This window comes from Bufo gargarizans, chromosome 3 (genome assembly GCF_014858855.1).
Source record: "Bufo gargarizans isolate SCDJY-AF-19 chromosome 3, ASM1485885v1, whole genome shotgun sequence".
NCBI lineage: Eukaryota > Metazoa > Chordata > Amphibia > Anura > Bufonidae > Bufo > Bufo gargarizans.
Window position 1 is genome coordinate 79106927 of NC_058082.1, and position 26136 is coordinate 79133062.

Genomic DNA, 26136 nt, shown 5'->3' on the forward strand with positions numbered 1-26136 from the left:
GCTGCCATCAAGTTCTAAATAAGTTCATCGTTTTTCATGAAATGGTAAAATGTCTAATTTTCTAGTTACATCTGATATGTGTTTTATGTGAATAAAATATGGGTCTATGAGATGTACAAATCATCGCATTCTGTTTTAATTACATTTTACACAGCGTCCTGACTTTTTTTGGAACGAGGGGGTTTGTATTTTATTATAATATAGATTAGTGGCTCCTCACGGATATCGTTGCCCAGATGCGTCGTATTTTCCTGGCAGTCCATTCAGTAGGATCATACGTCAGAAGAACCTTCGATTTGTTTGACCTTGTAGTAAATACCGCAAGTCAGTGAAATTCTAGCACGCTCTTGTTTACCGAGGACGTTGCGTTCCCAGGTATATTTCCAAGAAGTGACTGGCTGTGGTGGTGAAGGCAGATCAATACTTTCTATTTTCTCCCCAGACCGACCCTTTTCCAGCAGCTCTGCGGTGTGGGGATATTTTTATGAATTGTCTGTCGGTTAGCCTCCTAATTCCTGAAATGTCTGGTACTGACGGATGCTGTCTTCGGCGATATGATGCTGCAGTCTGCCACTTTTACATTTTACAGCGCTGAGTTTTTGTGATGTTATGACACAGACAAATCTAATAGTCTCTTGTGAAAACATAATTTGACACCACGCCAGTGGAAGAATTACTGCGAAGACAACATTTTGTCGTTTGTATACATTTATTTGACAGACGGATAAAGTCACATTTATCTTTATTGGGTTATTACAGTCATTGCTTTCTTTAAGGAAATGTTACATGATAAAGAGGAAACCGGGAGCGAAATGTGTTCTGCTACCCTTCTTTTACTGTTACAGTAATGTCTCTACGCTGTAGCAGTTCTCTCCAATACCAGGATATTTACTTTCCCTACAATTGTTAGGGTCCTTTTCCACAAGAAGATTTCTGCCCTTTGTTAATACAGCTTGTCAATCGACGCTTGTTAAAAGGGGGTATTCTAGGATTTTACGAATGTTGGCTAGGACATAAATATCTGATCGGCATGGGGTCAGACACCCTGCACCCCCCCAATCAGCTGTTCCCCAGTGGGTCCAGCACCAGAAGGTGGAGGCAGAACTACACGTCTCCTTCCGTTGCGTCGTGGACAGAACTGGTAACTGCGGTGCTGATCCCATTCACTTCAATGGGAGCAGCTCTACAGTAACCAGTTCCATTCATTACATAATAGACAGAGCTGTGTAGTTCTGGTGTCGACTTCCAGCTCCGGAGCCAGTCGAGAATCAACGAGGAGTGTTGGACCTGCGCTGATCAAATATTGATGACCTAGACTGAGGATAGGCCAACGTTAGTAAAATCCTGGAATACCTCTTTAAAGAGGACCTTTCATTGGTTTGAGTATTATAAATTGGTAAGCCTACCAGATGGGTCAACTTCTCCACATCTAAATGATTTTATTTTTTCAAAAATGGCGCTCCGTGGGGACGCTGTGCCCCCCACTATTTTTGGCACCTCATATGTTATTCTCTACCGTCGTACAGGAAGGAGGAGACGCCAGGGTTTCTCAGGGGGTGTCTCCTTCTCCCTGCCTGTGACGCCGTCCAATCGCAGTGGACCACATCACAACCAGGGAGAAAGTGAGCTGTTTTTTCTCTCTGGCTGTAACTAGCTCCGCTGCAATCACAGGCAGGGAGAAGGAGACACCCACTGAGGAACCCTGGCGTCTCCTCCTCCCTGTACGACGGTAGAAATTAACATATGAGGCGGCAAAAATAGTGGGGGGCACTTAAAAAAAAAAAAAAAGCATTTACATGTGGAGTTGTTCACCAATGAAGTGTCCTCTACTTGTGCTCCTCATTGTGAGTATGGGGATAAACCATTGGTAATATATTCATGTTGGTAGAACATCCCTTGTTTACACAGGGCGACACACTGCCGACAAATTATAATATTTGGTGCTGCTTCAAAGATGTGATCACCCAATAAATGATCATTTGTTGGGTGATCAGCGGCAATGATGGGGAACGCTATTCCACATCCTTATAATAGGGACCTTAGGCTATCTTAAGTCTCTGCATTGGAAGTGGATTTTGGGAGTACTTCCCAGTCTATACCTTTGACACATGACACCGTGTAAGCATTCAGTGGCATACGTCAGCCATTGGCTACAAAGCAAAAAAAAACTTTAAACTGTGCAGTACAGGTATAGCACCAAATACCACCCTGAAGGGCACTGTTTTGGTGTCTGTCAGGAACATTTTCCCAAGCAGTCATTGAATGTGGGTTTAGCACCACAATGGTAAGTGCGTATCCACTTTACCTCTCCTCTATGATGTCCCTACACTCATGTAGGGGATATGGAAAGAATTACCTGCTGTGCTGATGGGACATCTTGCCAAATGTTTTATATGCTGTCCTTGCTTTTATAAACCTGATACATTTTTATCATGTACCATGTTTTTCAATCCATAAGACACATCTGACCACAAGAAGCACATAGGTTTTAGAGGCGGAAAATAATATATATATATTTTTTTTTATCAGACCCACTATCTTCATCAGACCTCAGATCAGACCCCCCAATCTTCATCAGAACTCAGATCAGACCCCCCAATCTTCATCAGACCTCAGATCAGACCGCCCAATCTTCATCAGACCTCAGATCACACCCCTTAATCTTCATCAGACCTCAGATCAGACCCCCCAATCTTCATCAGATCTCGGTTCACATGAAAAAGAAACAAAACAATTTCTCCTGATCCGAACAGCACCACCACTTGGGAGATCCAGCATCTTCCTGCAGTGCTGCACTGTGACTGGTGTCACACACTACACACTACGTCTTGACGCTGTATGCTGTCAGGGCCCAGCACGCCACCCAGAGAAGAACAAGGAGCGATAAGTAATACTAGTGCTAGCAGCGCTACACTCACTGCTCCCCGCACCTCCTGTGTACTAATGAGTGCCTCCATAATGGAAGCGTTTATTAGTATTCGCTTTATAAGACACACTGCCATTTCCACCACACTTTGGGAAAAAGTGTGTCTTATAACGCGAAAAATACAATACTTCTATCATTTTGCATGCTTGTTTGCTTTTTGATAGATTTCTGGATATGTTGGGAATCAGGTACCAGCAGATGCCCCTCAAAATGCAAAATATATGCAGAAGAAGATCCTAGCATCAGCGGAGGGTTTTGATATCTATTTCTGCTTATTTATAACAAATTGTGTATAATAAAGTGCGAGATTTTGGAGGAACAATTTCCCTTTATTAAGCATGTTTGAAACAGATTAAACGTTTTGCCAAAACCTCACACAGTTTGTATGTCTAAGGCCTCATGCACACAACAGTATTTTTTTGGCGGTCCGCAAAAAGGGGTTCCGTTGTTCCGTGATCCGTGTCCGTTTTTGTTTCCGTGTGTCTTCCTTTATTTTTGGAGGATCTCCAGACATGAAGGAAAGTAAAAAAAAATCTAAGTCAAGTTTGCCATGCAAATGATAGGAAAAAAACGGACGCGGACGCGGATGACAATCTTGTGTGCCTCCGTGTTTTTTAACGGACCCATTGACTTGAATGGGTCCGCGAACCGTTGTCCGTGAAAAAAATAGGACAGGTCATATTTTTTTCACTGACTGGAAACACTCATCACGGACGCGGATGACAAACGGTGCATTAGCCGAGTTTTCCACGGAAAGTCAATGGGTCCGCAGAAGAAAACGGAACAACGTACACGGGACACAACAACGGTTGTGTGCATGAGGCCTAAGGGTACTTTCACACGGACTGGAAACACGCAGAAGAAAACGGAACAACGTACACGGGACACAACAACGGTTGTGTGCATGAGGCCTAAGGGTACTTTCACACTTGCGTTTTTCTTTTCCGGCATAGAGTTCCGTCCTAGGGGCTCTATACCGGAAAAGAACTGATCAGGTATATCCCCATGCATTTTGTATGGAGAGTAATCCGTTCAGGACGCATCAGGATGTCTTCAGTTCAGTCTTATTGACTGATCAGGAAAAAGATAAAACCGCAGCATGCTACTGTTTTAGGGCTCTTTCACACCTGCGTTATAGTCTTCCGGCATAGAGTTCCGTCGTCGGGGCTCTATGCCGGAAGAATACTGATCAGGATTTTCCTAATGCATTCTGAATGGACAGTCCGTCCTTCAGGATGCATCAGGATGTCTTCCGTTCCGGAACGGAACGTTTTTTGGCCGCAGCAAATAGCGCAGCATGCTGCGCTTTTTGCTCCGGCCAAAAATCCGGAACACTTGCCGCAAGGCCGGATCCGGAATGAATGCCCATTGAAAGGCATTGATCCGGATCCGGCCTTAAGCTAAACGTCGTTTCGGCGCATTGCCGGATGCGACGTTTAGCTTTTTCTCAATGGTTACCATGGCTCCCGGGACGCTAAAGTCCTGGCAGCCATGGTAAACTGTAGTGGGGAGCGGGGAGCAGCATACTTACCATCCGTGCGGCTCCCGGGGCGCTCCAGAGTGACGTCAGGGCGCCCCAGGCGCATGGATGACGTGATCGCATGATCCATGCGCATGGGGCGCTCTGACGTCACTCTGGAGCGCCCCGGGAGCCGCGCGGACTGTAAGTATGCTGCTCCCCGCTCCCCACTACTACTATGGCAACCAGGACTTTAATAGCGTCCTGGCTGCCATAGTAACACTGAAAGCATTTTGAAGACGGATCCGTCTTCAAATGCTTTCAGTACACTTGCGTTTTTCCGGATCCAGCGTGTAATTCCGGCAAGTGGAGTACACGCCGGATCCGGACAACGCAAGTGTGAAAGAGGCCTTATCTCCGGCCCAAAAAACTGAAGACTTGCCTGAATGCCGGATTCAGCATTTTTTTCCATAGAATTGTATTAATGCCAGATCCGTCTGTGCATGTGCAGACCGAAAAAAAAAAAATGCCTGATCCGTTTTTCTGGATGACACCGGAAAGACGGATCCGGCATTTCAATCCATTTTTCTGACTGATCAGGCATTTTTCCGACTGATCAGGATTCGGATCAGTCTTACAAATGCCATCAGTTGGCATACGTTTTGACGGAACTGCTTGCCGGATCACTCTGCCGCTAGTGTGAAAGTAGCCTAAGCAACAAAATACAGTATATCAAGACCCTCCTGTGATCATCTAGTAAAATATTTAGATTTTCCAGGGTTGACTCCCTGCTGGTCAGGTGTACAGCAGAAGTGGAAGTTACATCGATTTTGACTGTTTCTTTTCATCCAGTAGCGTCACAAAAAATGTAAAGCTAGGAGTTTAGTTGAATTTATGGTTTCCTTTTATGTTTAACAGGGCTCCTCCTCAGGTCCGAAGACCTAATAGAGATGTAAAGATTTTACGTAAAGAATCTCCAGGAAACCAACCACACGGCCCTGTTGGCAGAGCCCACCCCATATCAAAAAATGACAAAGCTTCAAACCGCGAAAGAGATGTCCGAGGAAGAGCGAAGGATGACAAGGTAGGGGATTCCATTAGTCAAGTGAAACAAAAAGAACGTTTTTACCCTCTTCCCACACCATCTTCTCAGATGCTGTGATAACGTTCAGGAGGGGCCTGTTTGCATCCCTTGAAAGTAGTAGTATCACAAGTTCTATGTACTAGATCAGGAATCGGCAACCCTTTGGCAATCCAGCTGTTCTGAAACTACAACTCCCAGAATCCTTCTTTCAATTCTTTGGGAGTCACAAGAGCAGCCAAGAAAGTGTACATGCTGGGAGTCATAGTTTTACAGCAGCTGGAGTGCCGACGGTTGCTGATCCCTGTACTAGATGTTGGTGGTGGATACGTCTATAGGTTAAACTTGTAATTTTTTGGAGATTTGGTCCTCCGGTTGCAGGAAGCTGATGAAAGTCATGAGAGACTACTGTAGTTGCATCCCACTGAAGAGGACATGAAGGTGGAGCATTGTATGTGTGCCCTAACAGAATAACTGTGACTATTCCCAGTGATGGTGATTGGTTGAGAGTAGTTGATTGACAGGCCACACCTTTCAATGCTCCACCCTCATGTCTTTTTCAGTTGAATGCTAGCCCTGTATACTGTGTTGAACCTATGAAAATATCCCACATTTACATGAACAAATATATCTGTCCTGAGCCCAGTCTTCTCTGCTGATATCAAATATATTGAACTGGTTATTTTTGTTTCTCACTTTTATACCAGTTACCCAGAAAACAATTGAACTGCGGCTCCTAGAAACCAAGTTAATTTCTCTGTTAACCTTTCCATCTATTTTTTAGCTAATTTTGCATTGCAATGGTGTTCTGGTTCTGGCCAAACTGCCAGTTCGGTTGATGTACTGCTCCAAATTAAGATACGTGCACGGAGAGATCAGACAGACAACTCACTACATGGAGTTAATCAGTATCTCTGGTTTATTTCTGAAAACAGCAGACAATACATAGTTTTCACGAGAGGCACGAGAGGAGGGAGTGAGAGGGGGGTGAAAGATAGGTAAGTCATAAGTATATATTTTCTATCGGCTATGAACTCTCTACTTTTCTGTAACCTTGACGGCCAGAGGAAATTCCTTCTCCCTCCCCCCTTGCTCCTGGGTGAAACCGTTACTACTTTCTTTCTTTGTAACTGCTTGCTTGAGCTGAACGGAAACCACAAAGAAACACATGATAAAAACACAAAGTAAGATTCTAGTTTATAGGTGTAGGCTGAATGCCTGGCCGCCATCTTAGCTCAACAAGCAAGTATCCATTTTGTATCAATAGTCCATAACAGTCCCCCCTTGGAGACTTGATTGTAGACTTTCCCTTCGCCTAGCGAATCCCCTGGGCATACCATTCGTATCCTCTTCACCCGCAGTGGCGACAACCTACCCCTTATAGGTAGGCTCCCGGTTGCTCGGACTTGTGGTAATACCCTGGGATTCATCTCACCCTATCTCAGCCAGGCATCATTGTGAGGAGGGGGAGCTGTGTTGAACGATGTTTCCTTCTGTCCTTCCTCATCGTAGAGGAGCATAATAGGTCGTTCATCAGTTTTCTTCATTCTTTTTGAAAAGCGGGTCACACAAATAAGAACGAGCTTAATCACTACATATATCACCAATGTTATTAGGGCTACCTGCAATATTACCTGGACAATTCCCATTAGCCAACCTCCAATACCTTTGAACCAGTTATTGGGGTTAAGGGGAGAGAAGGTATCAGACCACCATGTATCTTTATCAGCTTTATGTGCATCCAGCCATTTATCTCTTAAATCCGCCATCTTCTCTATACCCACCTTAACTTGCAAATTACCCTGCGGGTCTATGTAATGGCAACAAGAGGGTCCCACAATCTGGCACATACCTCCATCTTTAGCTGTAACATAATCTAGAACTAATGTGTGTTGGTTGGTGACAATGATTAACTGGTTTTGCACAATGTTCGAGGTATTCATAAGTCTCATCACTTCCCATATTTGGTCATCCAGGTCTGTTGCTACTACCAGATGATCCCACATCTGCGCTATCATGGGATATATGAAGATGGAACTAACAATTTTGTTGGTAATGCTCATCTCTACTACATGTGGCTTGCCATTTGGTCTGGGTGTGTTATCTTAGGCCTTACGATACAAGGTGTGTTTAGGTACTGCATTTATGTCAATTTCAGAGTGTGGTACTATAAAGGTGGCAGGAGTAAGCCTGGCGATGGTGCACAGTCCTGTGACATTCTTGGATAACCATTTGTATGCTTTGTGTCCACAAACTAAGTATATGTCTTCTGGAACTGCTACTGCTGTGCCATTGAATAATCGGGTAATTAGTTTGGCTAATTGTGTCCCTTTCGCCAACTCATATCCTTTTGACTGACTTTCGGTGTCGTTAGCTAATATACCTGTCAGGAGATCCTGTACAGTACGGTTGTTACAGGGCAGATCCTTTCCGTTCTCAGCATCTACACCAATACACTGCACGTGGCTGTCTGTTTTTGAATCATTGCAACCGGAGTGTATGTGTGGACTAAATGTCATACCTTTGGTTTGTACTTGGAGACAATAACAGTGTGTCCAGCTAGGAAAACATGTGACATTAGCCCAGTGTCCCTCTTGCCAAGGAGTAGAGCTATAATCTACCAAGGGTCCTGATCTGTTTATCATGAGCCATGGGGCATCTGCCCACCCTGCAACAGGTAAGGCTACTTCCTTGTCCTTGTTTGTACTGGATTTAACTTGGTGTATGCTAGTGAGAAAGATGGTAGAATTAGACAGGTCAATCAGTTCAGAAAGGTCCACGGGTATTGCAAAATAAGGCATACTGGTTGAACTCACGGGACTGTGGGTACAGATCCAACAATCTCTGAGTGTCTCAACCCCTGGACTAGAATTTGATGGTGCCGTGTCAGTGAATTGTCCCATTCATCACCCAGTGGCGTGAACACTGCAGATATGCCCACTGTCAAAGTCATAAGTAGGTGGACCCTCATGGCTTATTGTTCCAGGGTCGTCGGGACAGCCTTTACTCTTACAAGGCGTGGATCCAGGTAAGCCTCCCTTCGAGTTTCACAGAGGTCTGGGTAGTCAGCAACATCTGGTAAGGCCCCTTGTATCGTGGTTCGAGGGTGTTTCTGATGTGTTTCTTGACCACCACCCACTCTCCAGGTTTGAGAGTGTGTATTCCCTCTAGGGAGTCAGGATCTGAAATGGAAGAGAAAACTTGTGCACGTATGTTAGACAATTGTTTACTCAAGGCAATCACATATTTAGCAACAGATTCATAATGCATTTGCAATTGCTGTGGGAAGTACTGTCCTATCCTAGGCCGTGTCCTAAACAAAATTTGGTGTGGAGGCCTAGGGGTGTGTCTAACTGAAAATAGTGCTATTGGCAGGCATTGTACCCAACTGAGCCCTGTCTCCCCAGTCATTTTCAGCATCTTGGACTTCAGTACCCCGTTCAGTCGTTTGACTTTGTCGCCGCTTTGGGGTCTGTAGGGTGTGTGATAGGCTAAGTGTGACCCTACCATCTTCCAGACTTCTTGGGTTAATCTAGCAGTGAATGCTGGGCCCTGATCACTCTCAATGACCTCAGGTACTCCGAACCTACAGACAAGCTCCTGCATCAGTTTTTTTGCAGTAGTGGTTGCTGTCTGGTTTCGGACGGGTGTCGGGCATATTTATATCTGCACATTAAGGTCTGACAATATTAGAACCAAAATGGAGATTCACATTACCTTTAAGAGGCCAAACTCTCTGTTGGAATAAGCCAGAGAAGATCATGATGGTCACTGGCATACAATGTATATTGTTTTAAAAGTTATTGCCAACAGATGTGGTATCTTAAGAGAATGTAATGGGTCTCACATAAACTGTATCAACTACCGGGGTCATCATTACTCAAATAGCTGTGACAATTAGGTGTATACAGACCAGGACAAAAGTTAAAAGATTATGGTTCTCTTATCTGACCATAAATAAGATGGTCTGTTGACTGTCAAAATGGATCCATGATGTCTGGGAAAGTGATCCTAAAGTGTCAGAAAGAATACCTCCTAATTGATTTAAATTGGGAGAGACCAAAGGTTAAGAGGTGTAATAAAGCCAGATATATATGTTAATTCTTAAAATTGCTATATGATACAACAGTGCCATCAAGTGGTAGATGAGCAGAAGGAATGCCAATTAAATGACATCATCCCCATGATTACCATACGTAACACCCACCTTATCTAATTGGAAATCCCTAATCCAAGAGGGGATGGGCATAGATAAGGATGTGGATATCTAAACCAGTTTTTGGGGAGAGAGAGGAACTAAGATCACTTGAAAAATCACTTGAGACAAAGAGGACTGGAGCCAAACATCACTTGGAACTTCTTCAGGGAGAACACTTCGGAATTCATTCATCAGCATCACTTCACACGTCAGGAACGTACCTTAGGACGGGATAGATCTGAATCTTGGAAAGCTGGGTCCCTTCTAAAAGCTCTTTATCCCAAAGCAAGGGGTAATGTATAATCCATTTTATTTGCAGTAATTATAAATCGCTCCAATTGGCATATAGTTGAGACCCCATTATTAGTGGGTCAATAGTGTTAAAACAATAATTTTATGGGAAATTTTAATGAACGTGCACATCATTAGAATTTCTGTAATATTGCTATCAGAGTGAAATCTCTGATCGGATTTTATTATCCGTAGTTAGGTCAACGGGCGTATTTATAAGGTGTCTCTTACTGCCATATTCTCTGATTGAGCATAAGGGATTTTCCACAGATTCATTTCTATTGTTTTTTTTTGTTGTTGTTGCATTATAATATTTTGATTACCAGTATATTAATCGGTAATAATTTGATAAAAAGGAAAAGTAGTATTGTATTGTACTTAAGTCAGCCTGTAAACGGTGGAGCACCATCTTATGGTCAATTTTGATATATCTTTGTATTCATTTGTATGCCATTTGTACTGCTTGTATTTATAATAAATTATATTTTGTATAATTAATTGCACCCTGTTTCATTAGCTGCACAAATTAACTTTAGATCTCATCAATAAAAGAACTGGCGTTTATATGTCCGCCAATTAAATTTCCATTTTTATTTTTTTTATTTTTCATAAAAAAATATGAAATCATAATTTTTATGATTTCATATTTTTATATATGATAAATACCCGACACGGGGTAGGCTTCTGGCCACCCAGAGAACAAGTCTACCACTACTAGCACATATTGAAACCCTTGGCACATTGGCATCTGGATGTGGTCAATTTGAATCCGTTGGAACGGTTACTGGGCTTTGGGGAGACATTTGGTTGGTGTAGGCTCAGGTCTTTCCGGGTTGCACTGCGCACAGATGAGGCAAGACTGAGTATGCCTCACCAGGACAGGGGTTATCCCTGGGGCCATTGTCTATTAGTTCTTTCATGATGGTCTTAGATTGGTGGGTGGGCCCATGAGCTATTGAAGCTATCAGAGGATAGAGAGCTTTGGGCAGAGATGCTCTCCCTCCTTGGGTCCACAGTCCAGATTCTTTCTCTTCTTGGGCTGACTCTTTTAGCCAATCCAATTTTTCTTGTGGCGTGGCCTGTTTCTGTATTTGTTTCAGGAGGTCCCATGTGATTTCTTCTTGTTCCAGGTCTTCCTGTGTTATCATAATCTGGTCTGACTGGACTCTTTCCTCTTTCACTGCTGCTTCCTTGGCTGCTTGATCAGCTAGGGCTTTTCCTCTGGCTTCAGAGGTGTCAGCTCGAGTGTGCCTGTAGATCAATAAAATCTTCAGATTCTCCAGTATACTCCCCCCTTGGAAGAGGAAGGAGTGCAGCAGGATTGAGGATGTGGCACCTCTGAATGGTGACATTATCTGGCAGAAGCAAACTACACGGAAGCCGGAGGTGGCGCTGTGCAGTGAGGTGTTTAGGTTGAGTCTGCTGGAGGATGGCAGAAATGTCATGGGGAGCCAGAATAGTGAGGGGATGACCCAGCACAACGTCAGATGTGACGTTTAGAAGAGAGCTGGCAGCATGGATAGCTCTGACACAGGAAGGGGCTTCTCTGGCTACTGGGTCCAGTCTCTTTGTACAGTGACTGGTGGGACATTGAGGTATCCAATATCCTGGGGTCCTCTGGCCCAGAGAGTATTGGGGATGAGGTGAAAAATGGTTTGCAGTGAATCCCCTTGCTCATATGAATCAGTGCAGAATTTTATTGTCAGACATCCGGCAGCCGTGGGTGTCACATAATTTGAGTGAAAACCACAAAGACCAAGAAGCGAGACAGTTTCTTATCAGAAAGAGGAGCTTAAACTAACACAGCAGAAACTAACATTTCTGTGAAAAGAAAAAAGGTGGGGGTCAACTGATCCCCCGTAGCTGTCCTGCAATGTGGAATGATCTGCTAATTTAGCTTTTGTCCATTTCTGTAGTTGTTCTATAAAGAATTTTCCAGACTCATGATCCCGGGGGTCAAAGTTAGCACCTTTAAGTTCAGGGATGTGGATTTGATCCATTATCAGTGAGGAGTATTCACCTGTCTTGTTTTCCACTATACTTTGCAGGTCCGACCATGTGCATCCATAGGTTTGATGCACTTGGGACAGTTTCCTGAAAAAGGGCATGGGATGGGTCTCAGGGTCAGGCAGTAAATTCACTATGGTGAATAACTGTTGTGGGGTGAAAGACACATATTTTGGTGGTCCCTGTGGCCGGTTAAGTGCTAGGGCTTCTTTCAGTGTCTCAAGGTTTCCCTGCTCAATTTTCTGTAAGTTCTTTTGTAACTCTGTAATCTGACCCTGCAGTATTTGATCTTGTGAACATCGTGATGGGCGCACGGTCATGGGTACAGTCCACTGTGGTGCCAGGGGTAAAGTTGGCGGATCCCCGTAGTCTGTCGGGGTACCCCGCGAAGGAGTCTGCATATTACCCGGTGCATTTTGTATGCCCATTGTGGATTCTGCAGCACCGTCTGCATCCCCCTGTTCTGCTTCATCAGGTTGCCCCCCTACCATTATAGGAGTAAGGGTGGCAGGTGAGTGGGGTAGCATGAATGTACCGTCCGGGTTAACCATGGGGTACAAGGTAGTAGGAAGGGGCAAGGGTGACATAGGAGTGACGGGGGGGTCCGGACCGAATGATATTAAAGGTCCGTTCATGGGCGTTGCCTGGGGACAAGATGGCGCTGTAGCTAACACGGGAAGTGATGGGACGTGCCGGGGAGTAGTTACCAAGGTGTGGTTTTGTGGGTGGGGAACCCCACAGGGAAGGCACGTATCACGGGAGGAGGGATTCTGTTGACCACATGTTTTGCAGGTCCACCCACCTGCTTTCTTCCCGGCGCCATTATAGGGTGGTGGCAAGTCATGTATCAATGCAACACCAGGCTTACAGAAATATCTCTGTCTTTTCTCATCAAAATTTAGTTCCCCCCGGTCTGTTCAAATTCTTTACTACAGTCCAACCACACACGGACCATGTCTGTCAATTTATCATCTTCTAACTTCCCTCTCTTCTCGTTTAACAACACTTGCCAGGTGGCAATACATAGGATGCCTCCTTTACAGACACCTTTAACTCTTCTCCAACTTACTTAATCCTTTTATGAAACGTTTGCCTCTCCTGTCCGCCACATACTGTTCAGGTGAACAGTAGCCCTTCGGGACACTTTCCTCATTTCCCATTATCTCTCGTACCTACTGAAGCCGCCTAAAGACCTCTGCATAGAGTAATCACTGGACGTGAAGACCTTTGAGTCCCGGTCAGCACACTCTGGGCTACCGCGAACCGCTCTCCACCCATCTGTGATCGTCCCCTTTATGGAGATTCGAGTCAGACACCGGGCTGAACTCCGATACAGGCACACAGGAGAACTCCGTGTCTCAGTCAATGATACTTGTCAACAGGGTCTTCACAACTTATAGGCACAACACAGTACATCAAGACTTTAAAAAAACATATGGGGTTCTTACTTTCATGCCCTCGAGGACGTCCCAGACTGCTTCCGCACCCCTCCCTCAGACGAACACCAAGAGGCTACACCAGGGGACACTTTATAGGCAAGATGACTTAATTTTCCTACCTCATATCAAGGGTTGCGATCCCGGTGTCCGTTAATGCGCCTCTCCTCGTCTGGTCTCTGGGGGTACGGGAACAGAGGGTCCAATCCTCGAGCCCCACGATTGGGCGCCAAAATTGTTCTGGTTCTGGCCAAACTGCCAGTTCGGTTGATGTACTGCTCCAAATTAAGATACGTGCACGGAGATATCAGACAGACAACTCACTACATGGAGTTAATCAGTATCTCTGGTTTATTTCTGAAAACAGCAGACAATACATAGTTTTCACGAGAGGCACGAGAGGAGGGAGTGAGAGGGGGGTGAAAGATAAAGTATATATTTTCTATCGGCTATGAACTCTCTACTTTTCTGTAACCTTGACGGCCAGAGGAAATTCCTTCTCCCTCCCCCCTTGCTCCTGGGTGAAACCGTTACTACTTTCTTTCTTTGTACCTGCTTGCTTGAGCTGAACGGAAACCACAAAGAAACACATGATAAAAACACAAAGTAAGATTCTAGTTTATAGGTGTAGGCTGAATGCCTGGCCGCCATCTTAGCTCAACAAGCAAGTATCCATTTTGTATCAATAGTCCATAACAATGGTTGTTATTGTTGTCTGCGGAGGACGGTAGTCACATTTTCAGTTGGTGGAAAAGTAGAAATCCTGTGCTGCAGAGCTTCTCGTGCTGTGAGGCAGGCTGCACTACTGAGACTCGCTGTCACTCCCACAGTGATAACTGCTCATGGCATACTTCTGTATCGTGTAGTCCGCTGCAGCCATGTGGTCTAATCAATGATGCCGCTGAGCTAACAAACATAGGAAAAAGCAGTAACTTGGAGCATATTGCTTTGTGCATCTCTCCTGCCTAATACCAGGTAGATCACACTGTCTGCAGGGTCTGTATATCATCGGGCGATCCTGGTATCCGTAGTGTGATACATCCGGCACTGCATCATGGTTACTGTCGCTTCAACTCAAAATACCTATGTGAACACAGCCTTGGGGTATATTCATACGGCTGTGGACACCTGTGCTGAAATTTCGCCAGTGGCTGTGTGGCTGCTACCTCCTATTCAGATGAGGATCGCGGAGCGAAGGCTTAATGGCGCAGATGAGGATTGCGGAGTGAAGGCTTTAAGGGGTTATCCAAGACTATAAAATGCCCCCCCTCCCCATATTGCAGGCCCCTCACAATGAATATACTTACCTGGCTCCCCGTGACGCTCCTGGTCCCCGTGCGTGGATGAAAACATCCGGGGAGAAGCCAATAGCAGACGGGACGGGGATGAGCCTCCCTAGCGTCACCCACAATGCTAGGGAGGCTCGTCCCCGTCTGCCATTGGCTGCTCCCCCCGACACCGGATGTTCTCATCTGCGCACAGGGAGAAGCAGCAGCGGCGGTGCAGGGACTAGGAACGGAACGCGGAGCCAGGTAAGTATATTCATTGTGAGGGGCCCGACATATGGGGGGGCATTTTATAGGTTTGGATAACCCCTTTAATGGCGCAGCCACGCCGAGGAGGGACATATTTGTTTCATGTTGCCGCTGTGAGATCCTCAATTCTGTCTCTGATTGAAATGAACGGAAGGCAGAAATAACGCAGCTGCCGACTGGATTTCGGCAGAATTCAGCGGTAAAGTACAGTCCGCAAATTGTGGGTCCGCAATATACGGATACCGGCTGAGAGTCTTCCGCCATTTGTTTGCAGTCATTCACAAATGTCCTGTCCCTCAAAAAGGACAAGAATAGGACATGTTCTATTTTTTTTTTCGCGGCAGCGGAATGGACTTACAAAAACCACAGTAGTGTGCATGAGCCTTAATACTGATGCCTATCCTTTATGTTAAGGAAGTCACTTCTTGGCCTTTTCATGGCTGACATGGGAATAACCCACAATATGCACTGGCCTGGGAGGCGGAATTCGGAAACAGCTGGTGCTCCGCCATAGCAGTGAACGGAAACTGCGCAAACAAGTTGGAAACAGTATAGCTTCCTGGGCTATGCGATTTGCATAGCTCTTATTCGCTGCTATGGGATATATGAAAACATACGTAGCTCCATCCACTACGCCGTCTCCGTAACTCTGGCCGTCCTGGGACGGTGCTTAATGCAGGTCAAGTACAAAACTATGTCAAATACAAAAAATATTTTGAGCATTTTTATTTTACATTGAAGGGTTATTCCAGGATTAGGTCCCTTTTTAATTAGGACCCCTAGCATGTGGTACCTAAAGAAGGAATCCTGCTCGCTGCCACTCACGTCTGTTTGGTCTCCAAATCGTTTAACTCTGGTGGGGTACTGACTGGTACATGCTCCACTGCAACCAATGACTGGCCTCAGCTATGACATATCTCCAAGCGCTATGTCAGTGCTGGGTCACATGCGCCTTTGCAACCAATGACTGGCCTCAGCTATGACGTATCTCCAAGCACCACATCAGTGCTGGGTAATATGTGCCTCTGCAGCCAATGACTGGCCTCAGCTGTGATGGGTCCCCATGCGGTATGTCACTTCTGAGTCACATGCCGTTAGGGGACCCTGCAGCAGAGTGCACAGGACCCTGTCCATAGCCTGGTAGGAAGTCAGGGATCGAAAGATCGCCTACCAGAGAGTGGGAAGCAGGTGAGTGTGATTGCATTAGGTACCCCACACATGAGGCCTACTTAAAAGGAGCCCTATCCTGTAGTAGGCACTATCCCATTACCGCCAGTCTATAACTGAGCCCATGTCGCAGTTGGGCAACCTGTTGAGTATTATATACAGCTATAAATAATTATACTAGTGAAGCTAAAAGCTTGTTTGCTTTACTATATATTTTTTTCTTCATTTCCCCTATGCACGCAAGATGACTGTAAAAATAAAGCGCCGGTCTGCAGCTTGTGTGGCTTTTTATCCGAAGGTTTTGAGGGCTGCTCATTAGCGTGTGTGGCCGGCAAAGTGATTGAACAGCAGGTTTGCTTAGCAACCAACCACAAGTGTCAGCAGAAGTGCGGCAGACGGCACCGCCGCTCGCATCATTTTCAGATCCCGCATAAGGGAGTCTATCCTGTGGGGTTTGGCTTCTCGTTTTATTATTGTCTAGGCAAGTGTAGGCATGATTTAACCCTCTGCATCCTCCAGGGAGTATAAAATAGAGAGAAATAGGTCTTTTTGAATGATGCAGTATGTTCCTGATCTCGAGATACTCATTTAAAATGCACTTTTATGCCCCCCAAAAAAAGGGGGCTGTGCGAGCACTGATTCTGAATTATACTAGCTAGAGAATTTATATGACATAGTTCTGTTTTATCTGATGTCGGGAACAGTAAACTACCTGTGATCAGTTACACCAGGTGAGTACATGGGTATAGGGTACATGGGTCCAATCTGCATCCATGTATAATAGGGGTAGTAAAAAATGCACTGCAGAGAGATATATATATATATATATATATATATATACATACATACATACATACATACATACACACACACACACACACACACACACACACACACACACACACACACACAGTGTTTGTTTTCAACCTAAAATGAAATAAATCCAACAAATTGAAAATAACACTTGAATATTCCGTTATGCCTGGCGCTATAATATTAGAACAGCAGGCCTTTAAACCTTAGAGGACCGGGAGATTTTCCATTTTTGCATTTTCGCCTTTCACTCCCGACCTTCCCAGAGTCATAACTTTTTTTTATTTTTCTATTCACAGTCTTATAAGGGATTTTCTTGTTTTGTCTTTTACTACGTTCACTATGTGGTAAGATTGACCTGTTGCCTTCATTCTCCAGGTCAGTAAAATTACAAGGATGCCACACTTGTATAGTTTTTCTTGCATTTTAATACTAAAAAAATATGATAACAAATGATGATAAAAAGCTTGAAAAAAATATTTTTTCTTCATCCCCATATTCTGACCACTATAACCTTTTTTGTAGTTAAGTATATGGAGCTGTGTGAGGGAGATCTGTACTTTTGAACTGTATGTAACTTTTATTAAATTTGAATAATATGGGCGTTTTCGCATGCAGCGATACCCATGAGGTGTATTTTTTTTTATTGGTTAAGTATTTTTATTTTGAATTTGAGGAAAGGGAGGTGATTTCAACTTTTGTATTTTTAAAAAAATATTTTAAAACCTTTTTTATTTTTTTTTAAGCCACCCTGGGTGACTTTAAAGGGAACCTGTCACCGGGAATTTGTATATAGAGCTGAGGACATGGGTTGCTAGATGGCCACTAGCACATCCGCAATCGCCAGTCCCCATAGCTCTGTGTGCTTTTAATATGGAAAAAAAAATATTGGATACATATGCAAATTAACCTGAGATGAGTCCTGTATGTGAGATGAGTCAGGGACAGGACTCATCTCAGGTTAATTTGCATATGTATCAAATCATTTTTTTTCACAATAAAAGCACGAGCTATGGGGACTGGGTATTGTGGATGTGCTAGCGGCCATCTAGCAACCCATGTCCTCAGCTCTATACACAAAATCCCGGTGACTGGTTCCCTTTAAGGCCCATTTCAGACAAGCAGATGACAGCATTATGTCAGTGTTATCCAGTACATTCCAGACCTCTAAGGGTTACATAGCATCATAAATCAATATAATGCTATGCCACCCCGGCAGTGCTGGAAGTTCAGAATGGGTGCTGCGCTGCGAGTCCCACTTCTGGACCACTCAGATACTGTGGTCACATTTGATATGGCTGATCGCATACATGTGCGCACAGGTCTCTGCTGTTTGATACAGCAAAAACCCGGCGACTTTGGCTCCCACTGCACACGCAAGCGGGCGCAATGTTTAACCGCCTCCGGACCGCCTAACGCAGATGTGCGGTCCGGAGGCGGCAGCCCTGCGCTCAACGACGCATATACGCGTCATCTCGCGAGGGCCGGGATTTCCTGTGAACGCGCGCACTCACAGGAATGGAAGGTAAGCGAGTTGATCTCCAGCCTGCCAGCGGCGATCGCTCGCTGGCAGGCTGGAGATCCGAATTTTTTAACCCCTAACAGGTATATTAGACGCTGTTTTGATAACAGCGTCTAATATACCTGCTACCTGGTCCTCTGGTGGTCCCTTTTGTTAGGATCGACCACCAGAGGACTCAGGTAGCTCAGTACAGTCGCACCAAACACCACACTACACTACACCCCCCCCCCGTCACTTATTAACCCCTTATAAACCGCTGATCACCCCCCTGTCATTGATCACCCCCCTGTCATTGATCACCCCCCTGTCATTGATCACCCCCCTGTAAGGCTCCATTCAGACGTCCGTATGATTTTTACGGATCCATGGATACATGGATCGGATCCGCAAAACACATGCGGACGTCTGAATGGAGCCTTACAGGGGGGTGATCAATGACAGGCGGGTGATCACCCATATACACTCCCTGATCACCCCCTGTCATTGATCACCCCCCTGTAAGGCTCCATTCAGACATCCGCATGATTTTTACGGATCCATGGATACATGGATCGGATCCGCAAAACACATGCGGACGTCTGAATGGAGCCTTACAGGGGGGTGATCAATGACAGGCGGGTGATCACCCATATACACTCCCTGATCACCCCCTGTCATTGATCACCCGCCTGTCATTGATCACCCCCCTGTAAGGCTCCATTCAGACGTCCGCATGTGTTATGCGGATCCGATCCATGTATCCATGGATCCGTAAAAATCATACGGACGTCTGAATGGAGCCTTACAGGGGGGGTGATCAGTGACACCCTGATCACCCCCTGTCATTGATAACTCCCCTGTAAGGCTCCATTCAGACGTCCGCATGTGTTTTGCGGATCCGATCCATGTATCCATGGATCCGTAAAAATCATACGGACGTCTGAATGGAGCCTTACAGGGGGGGTGATCAGTGACAGGGGGGTGATCACCCTGATAACCCCCCTGTAAGGCTCCATTCAGACGTCCGCATGTGTTTTGCGGATCCGATCCATGTATCCATGGATCCGTAAAAATCATACGGACGTCTGAATGGAGCCTTACAGGGGGGGTGATCAGTGACAGGGGGGTGATCCGGGAGTCTATATGGGTGATTACCCCCCTGTCATTGATCACCCCCCTGTCATTGATCACCCCCCCCCCCCCCCCCCCCCGTAAGGCTCCATTCAGACATTTTTTTGGCCCAAGTTAGCGGAAATTTTTTGTTTGTTTTTGTTTTTTCTTACAAAGTCTCATATTCCACTAACTTGTGTCAAAAAATAAAATCTCACATGAACTCGCAATACCCCTCACGGAATCCAAATGCGTAAACATTTTTAGACATTTATATTCCAGACTTCTTCTCACGCTTTAGGGCCCATAAAAGGCCAGGGCAGTATAAATACCCCACATGTGACCCCATTTCGGAAAGAAGACACCCCAAGGTATTCCGTGAGGGTCATATTGAGTCCATGAAAGATTGAAATTTTTGTCCTAAGTTAGCGGAAAGTGAAACTTTGTGAGAAAAAAACAAAAAAAAATCAATATCCGCTAACTTATGCAAAAAAAAAAAAAATTTCTATGAACTCGCCATGCCCCTCATTGAATACCTTGGGGTGTCTTCTTTCCAAAGTGGGGTCACATGTGGGGTATTTATACTGCCCTGGCTTTTTAGGGGCCCGAAAGCGTGAGAAGAAGCCTGGGATCCAAATGTCTAAAAATGCCCTCCTAAAAGGAATTTGGGCACCTTTGCGCATCTAGGCTGCAAAAAAGTGTCACACATGTGGTATCGCCGTACTCAGGAGAAGTTGGGGAATGTGTTTTGGGGTGTCATTTTACATATACCCATGCTGGGTGAGAAAAATATCTTGGTCAAATGCCAACTTTGTATAAAAAAAATGGGAAAAGTTGTCTTTTGCCAAGATATTTCTCTCACCCAGCATGGGTATATGTAAAATGACACCCCAAAACACATTCCCCAACTTCTCCTGAGTACGACGATACCAGATGTGTGACACTTTTTTGCAGCCAAGGTGGGCAAAGGGGCACCTTTCGGATTTCGCGGGCCATTTTTTACACATTTTGATTGCAAAGTTCTTCTCACACATTTGGGCCCCTAAATTGCCAGGGCAGTATAACTACCCCACAAGTGACCCCATTTTGGAAAGAAGACACCCCAAGGTATTCCGTGAGGGGCATGGCGAGTTCCTAGAATTTTTTATTTTTTGTCGCAAGTTAGTGGAATATGAGACTTTTGTAAGAAAAAAATAAAAATAAAAAATCATCATCATTTTCCACTAACTTGTGACAAAAAATAAAAAGTTCTATGAACTCACTATGCCTATCAGCGAATACCTTAGGGTGTCTACTTTCCGAAATGGGGTCATTTGTGGGGGTTCTCTACTGTTTGGGCATTGTAGAACCTCAGGAAACATGACAGGTGCTCAGAAAGTCAGAGCTGCTTCAAAAAGCGGAAATTCACATTTTTGTACCATAGTTTGTAAACGCTATAACTTTTACCCAAACCATTTTTTTTTTTGCCCAAACATTTTTTTTTTTATCAAAGACATGTAGAACTATAAATTTAGCGAAAAATTTATATATGGATGTCGTTTTTTTTTGCAAAATTTTACATCTGAAAGTGAAAAATGTCATTTTTTTGCAAAAAAATCGTTACATTTCGATTAATAACAAAAAAAAGTAAAAATGTCAGCAGCAATAAAATACCACCAAATGAAAGCTCTATTAGTGAGAAGAAAAGGAGGTAAAATTCATTTGGGTGGTAAGTTGCATGACCGAGCGATAAACGGTGAAAGTAGTGTAGTGCCGAAGTGTAAAAAGTGCTCTGGTCATGAAGGGGGTTTCAGCTAGCGGGGCTGAAGTGGTTAAAGAACTTCTGTTGTCACAAAGGGGTTAATACTTTTAAGGCCCCATGGGCCATTGATCGGGACAGTTATCTGAAGGAACGTTCCAAGGAATGCTCATTCTTGATAATTGCCTTCTGTAAAAGTGCGGCTAATCACACGATTGGGTGGGAGAAGACATTGCTGATGTGGTCACCTAAATCTTGGAAAGCAGATCATCTTGTGTAAACAGTAAACATCTATTACCCAGAAACAGTAATTGTGTATGGGCATGAGAGATCGCAGCAGTAATCCCATATGACGGAGATGACTGCTACATCTAAATGCAGCTCTCACCTCTGATGAGCAGTCAGTTATCAGGGATGAACAGATCATTTCCGATAATTGCCTGCTGCCTTGGCCCATGTATAGGGGCGTTTGAGCTCTATTTCCATCTGGTTACATGTTATAAAAATTATCATTGGTACATTGGGCATCACGCTTACAGTAAATAACTCTATAAAAGATTCCAGGTTTGGCACCAAAAATAAAAATAAAATAAACAATTATATCTCATAACCCCATGAATTAGTAAGAGCATTACCAGACTATGTTGTACTTTATTTACCCGATGAAAGGTATAGCGGAAATAATAAATCCAGGAAAATGTCCTCAACACCACTCCCTAACCTGGCGGTCATAGCACATTCATCATAGCAAGAAATTCCCTTCTTCATTTGTCTTCAGCAGGGCCCCATGATCCGGTAACAGCATCAGATCCTGGCTCCTTCTGAGATCTAGCAGCCTCCTCCCTCATGTGCTCTCAGTCTATGAGCGGGTAGGCGTATGCATAAGTTACTGACTTAACCTCCCTTTCCTTCCAGCTCAGCTCCTTGATTTCTCTTGATTCAGTGTTGATAGGGTTAATGACCACTTCCCTTTTCTCAGCTGTTGCTCAGTGGTCATCACTTCTGCCCTTTATAGTCTGACCCCTCCCTTCTGACTATGCAGTAGATAGCTTCATTTGGGTTTGGCTGAGCTGGTGAGAGGTCGTCTCTGGTGTTCCTGCTCTTCCGTCTCTACAAAAGTTAAAGGGGTTATCCGACTTTAAATACATTTATTCTAATTGCTCTTATTGTAGTCCAGAGAAAGTTTTAAAAAATCGCTTTCATAACCTATCTTTCACTATTTGGCCAGTTCAGTTCTGGGTCATGTGACCCCCGACGTAAGCAAGCCTGCTCTGGTGATGACGTCTCGTTTACAGCCTTCTCCCTGCTTGAGGGAGTGGCCAGGCTCTGTAAACGAAACATCAGAGCCTCTGGTGCCCGCCCCTCTCCAGCTCTTCTAACACTGCCTCGGCTTTGGTATGCGATCGCTCATGCGATATCTTCTCCGGCAGCAGGGTATGTTTCTCCCTCCTGCATTCACTGGGGCTAGAGGTGGCAGTTTGTAAACGTTCCCCTCTGCATCTGGGGATCGTCATTACAGCCCTGCCCCCCCCCCCCCACCCACCCCACTAGTACACATTGAACACCCCCTGGGAAATATAAATAAATAATTGGCCATCATTATTATCATCATCATCATCATCATCATTATTCAGCTATATAAAATCCTTATCTGCCACCAATATATGTATTTATCTAAGCAATATCCATATTGAATATATATTTAAATAATATAGATATTGCTTAGATACAGATAATGCTAATGATATTTTCACACTAGGGGCAGGACGTATCCGACAGGCTGTTCACCCTGTCGGATCCGCCCTGACGCTATTTGCCCGTGCCGCTGGACGGATCCGTTATTGCAATTCATTTTCAGACGGATCCGCACCTGGATCCGTCTACAAATGCTGTCAGTTGTCACACTGATCGGCGGATCCAGCAGGCGACGACGGAAATCCGTCCTTCCGGTCTGCGCATGCACAAACCGGGAATACTGTGAAAAAGACTGACAGAGGGATCCGTCCATTCGCATGACAAGCGGATAGACGGATCCGTTATTGCAATGCATTTCTAGACTGATCCGCACCTAGTTGTCAGTTGTCACACTGATCGTCGATCCGGCAGGCAGATCCGACGATGGAACTTATTTGACGATGGAACTTATTGGAACTAACTGTATTTTTTTATTTATTTTTTGCAAAGTGCAGAGCAGGGTGAAGGAAAGGTCAGGTTGTTCACGCCCAGAAATATTCATGAGGCAGAGCTCAGGCTTTGTTGTTATACGCCCCCTCAGCATGTAAACACAGCAATAACAGAACCATGAAAAGGTGTAAATATGGGTTTTAACTTGATGAAATCTAGCTTAACCAAATTTTATGTATATCCCGATGGATTTTAAGTGTTTTTTTTTTTTATTAACGCGGATAACCCCTTTAAGTGTCACGTTTGTTTGTGTTTGTTATATTCCCTGTTGTTTGTATCTGGGCCTGAGACAGAGACTTCCATTCATCTATCTGGGGAGGAATGGGTCGTCTCTGGTCCCAACCTTTTCCAGGGCCTAATATGGATATAAAGTCCTAGGTATCATGCATATGAATATTCCTACCTTCAGGGTCTATTCATCGTGATAGATGGTTAGGGCCCGGATTAGGGTTGTCTAGGAGGTAACCTGTTTCTTTCCTAGTTTTAAGGCCCAGTTACTGTTTCCCTTCCCTCCTGTGTTCAGTGTGGAGTTCCCCCCCCCACACTGATCGTGACACCAGTATCTCCTAGGGACTCCCAGAGCAAGGATTAGAGAAAGGGACTTGAAGTCCTGACCCCCTCCGGCACATTTTAAGACCAAGACAATCGGTCTGGCAACCCCGTTATTGCCAGAATTTCTTTTTATGGCTCTCTAACTCTGGCACACCAGCTAGCGAGTTAAGAGCAATACAGAATCACCATGAAGATGGTGAGTCTGACACATAGGGGGAATTTATTATGCAACTTGCACCAATTTTCTGAAACAAAACAATTTACAGGTTTTGGCACAAGCCAGATTTTAAAGAGGACCTTTCACCGCTCCCGACATGCCTGTTTTAATAGCTTCATACATTCCCCATGTAATAACATTTCTGGAGCATCTATTCTTATGGCTCTATTCCTTTATTATTTCTATTAGAAGTTATGAATGAATTGCTAGCAGTCTGCAGTAAGGGTACAGAGGGGTGGTAACCGGTTGGGGGTGTGTACCTGCACAGTCTCACTCTATCCAATCAGTGCTGCCATTGTCAGACTGTGCAGGTACACCACCCCCCCCAAAAGGTTACCACCCCTCTGTACCCTTACTGCAGACTGCTAACAAAACATTCATTCATAACTTCTAGTAGAAATAATAAAGGAATGACACAACATAGAGACATAAGAATAGATGCTCCAGAATTAAAACAGACATGTCAGGAGTGGTGAAAGGTCCTTTTTAAGTTTTAGACTTCATAAAAGTGGGTGGAGCTTATCAGGAGGGCGGGGTTTCCTGGTGCCTGTCAAATAATTTATAGTGCAAATCTGCACCAATTTATAGCAGGTGAGGATTTGATTTACTGCCACACAAAACCACCAAGTTTAGGAACCCAACACCTTTTAATAAATGTGGCACGTCTTTCTCCAGCGCACTTCTCATTGAGAAGGTAATAGCAGTCTTAATACATATCTCTATAAAAATCCTGTAAAAAAAAAAATATATATATACAAGTCAACAAAATGAATTTATTTGTAAAAATAAGCTGCACACGATGCACTGTCGCTGGAATTTACTTTGTGGTATTTCTTAGAATTGGACAGTTGAGGGCGCCGCTGTTTCTTTTCTCGCCGTGCAGTCCGACTGAATGCAGCGTCTCCATCTGCTTTTCAGAAAATAAAGTGTAAAAAAGGCACTTGACATTAGAGTATACTCGGCTTATATCTGCAAATACAGAGGAACCGCAGCGGGAAGGAGAACTCCTTATGCAGTGATCACGGAAGGAGGTGCCCTGCAATATAACCGACAAGTTGCTCACCATATTTTTACCAATCTAATCATACAAAACATAATTATGAAATGTTAATAATTTGAACCAATATTCAATTCTGGGGTTTCCTGAGGCCAAAAACCTGAGGCCATAAATACGTAACTGGGTTTTTGAAGGGTTATGACAGATATGGATTTGAATATTACCCTTTCCTTTGTACTTCATAGATAACTCGATTAGATGGGCTGGAGAGCAGCTGGGAATACCGCCCAGTCACGCATAGGCTGTGGTGGGTCATAGCTGCGTAGCTGAACTGCATTTCTAGCCATTTCCTGCTGTGTAGCAAAAAGTGGACCAGGTTGGAACAGCATCAGTGGGGGATTGGCAATGTTTATTTATTTTTAACCATTAGATGGCCATGAGACATCGTTTCTTTTCCGTTCTGGAATACCCCTTTAAGTCACTTCAGAGTCTCAGTGTATTCCTATGTTTTGCAAGTTCAGCCTGTGCCCCCTTGCTTGTTTGTAAGTTTCTCCCAGTGAAGTCTGACCAGAAGGAGGCAGTGGAGAGCAGTGTGAAGCTGTGTCTCATAGGATACACTGGAGATTCTGCACACAGCAAACACAGATAGTATAGACAGGCAGTATGCATCAGGCAAAGCTTTATATCTCTGCAGCTTATTATTGCATGATATCACCTATTACATTACTATACTCCTCTGCCTTAAATGGGGCAGAAGTGGTATTTTAAGCAGAACTCTATGCATTTGTGGGCGGAGGAGGGTGTAGTTTGTTGGGGAGGTGAGGCGTATTAGAGCTAAGAATTTATTGTTCTACAGTTCTGACGTTCTGTCTACACAAGGGGCATGTTCTGGGGATCTCATGACACAGATGCCCATAATGATAG

The 26136-nt window shown here is 44.5% G+C and overlaps 1 protein-coding gene across 1 annotated transcript in view; it reads left to right on the plus strand.

Moving 5' to 3' along the window:
• The window catches only part of KATNAL1 (katanin catalytic subunit A1 like 1), a 79587-nt gene that overhangs the window by 12119 nt on the left and 41332 nt on the right, over window positions 1-26136 (plus strand). Inside the window, exon 3 of the mRNA XM_044287252.1 lies at window positions 5304-5469. Coding sequence (XP_044143187.1) covers window positions 5304-5469 — 166 coding nt within the window. The remainder of the gene's footprint in view (window positions 1-5303; window positions 5470-26136) is intronic.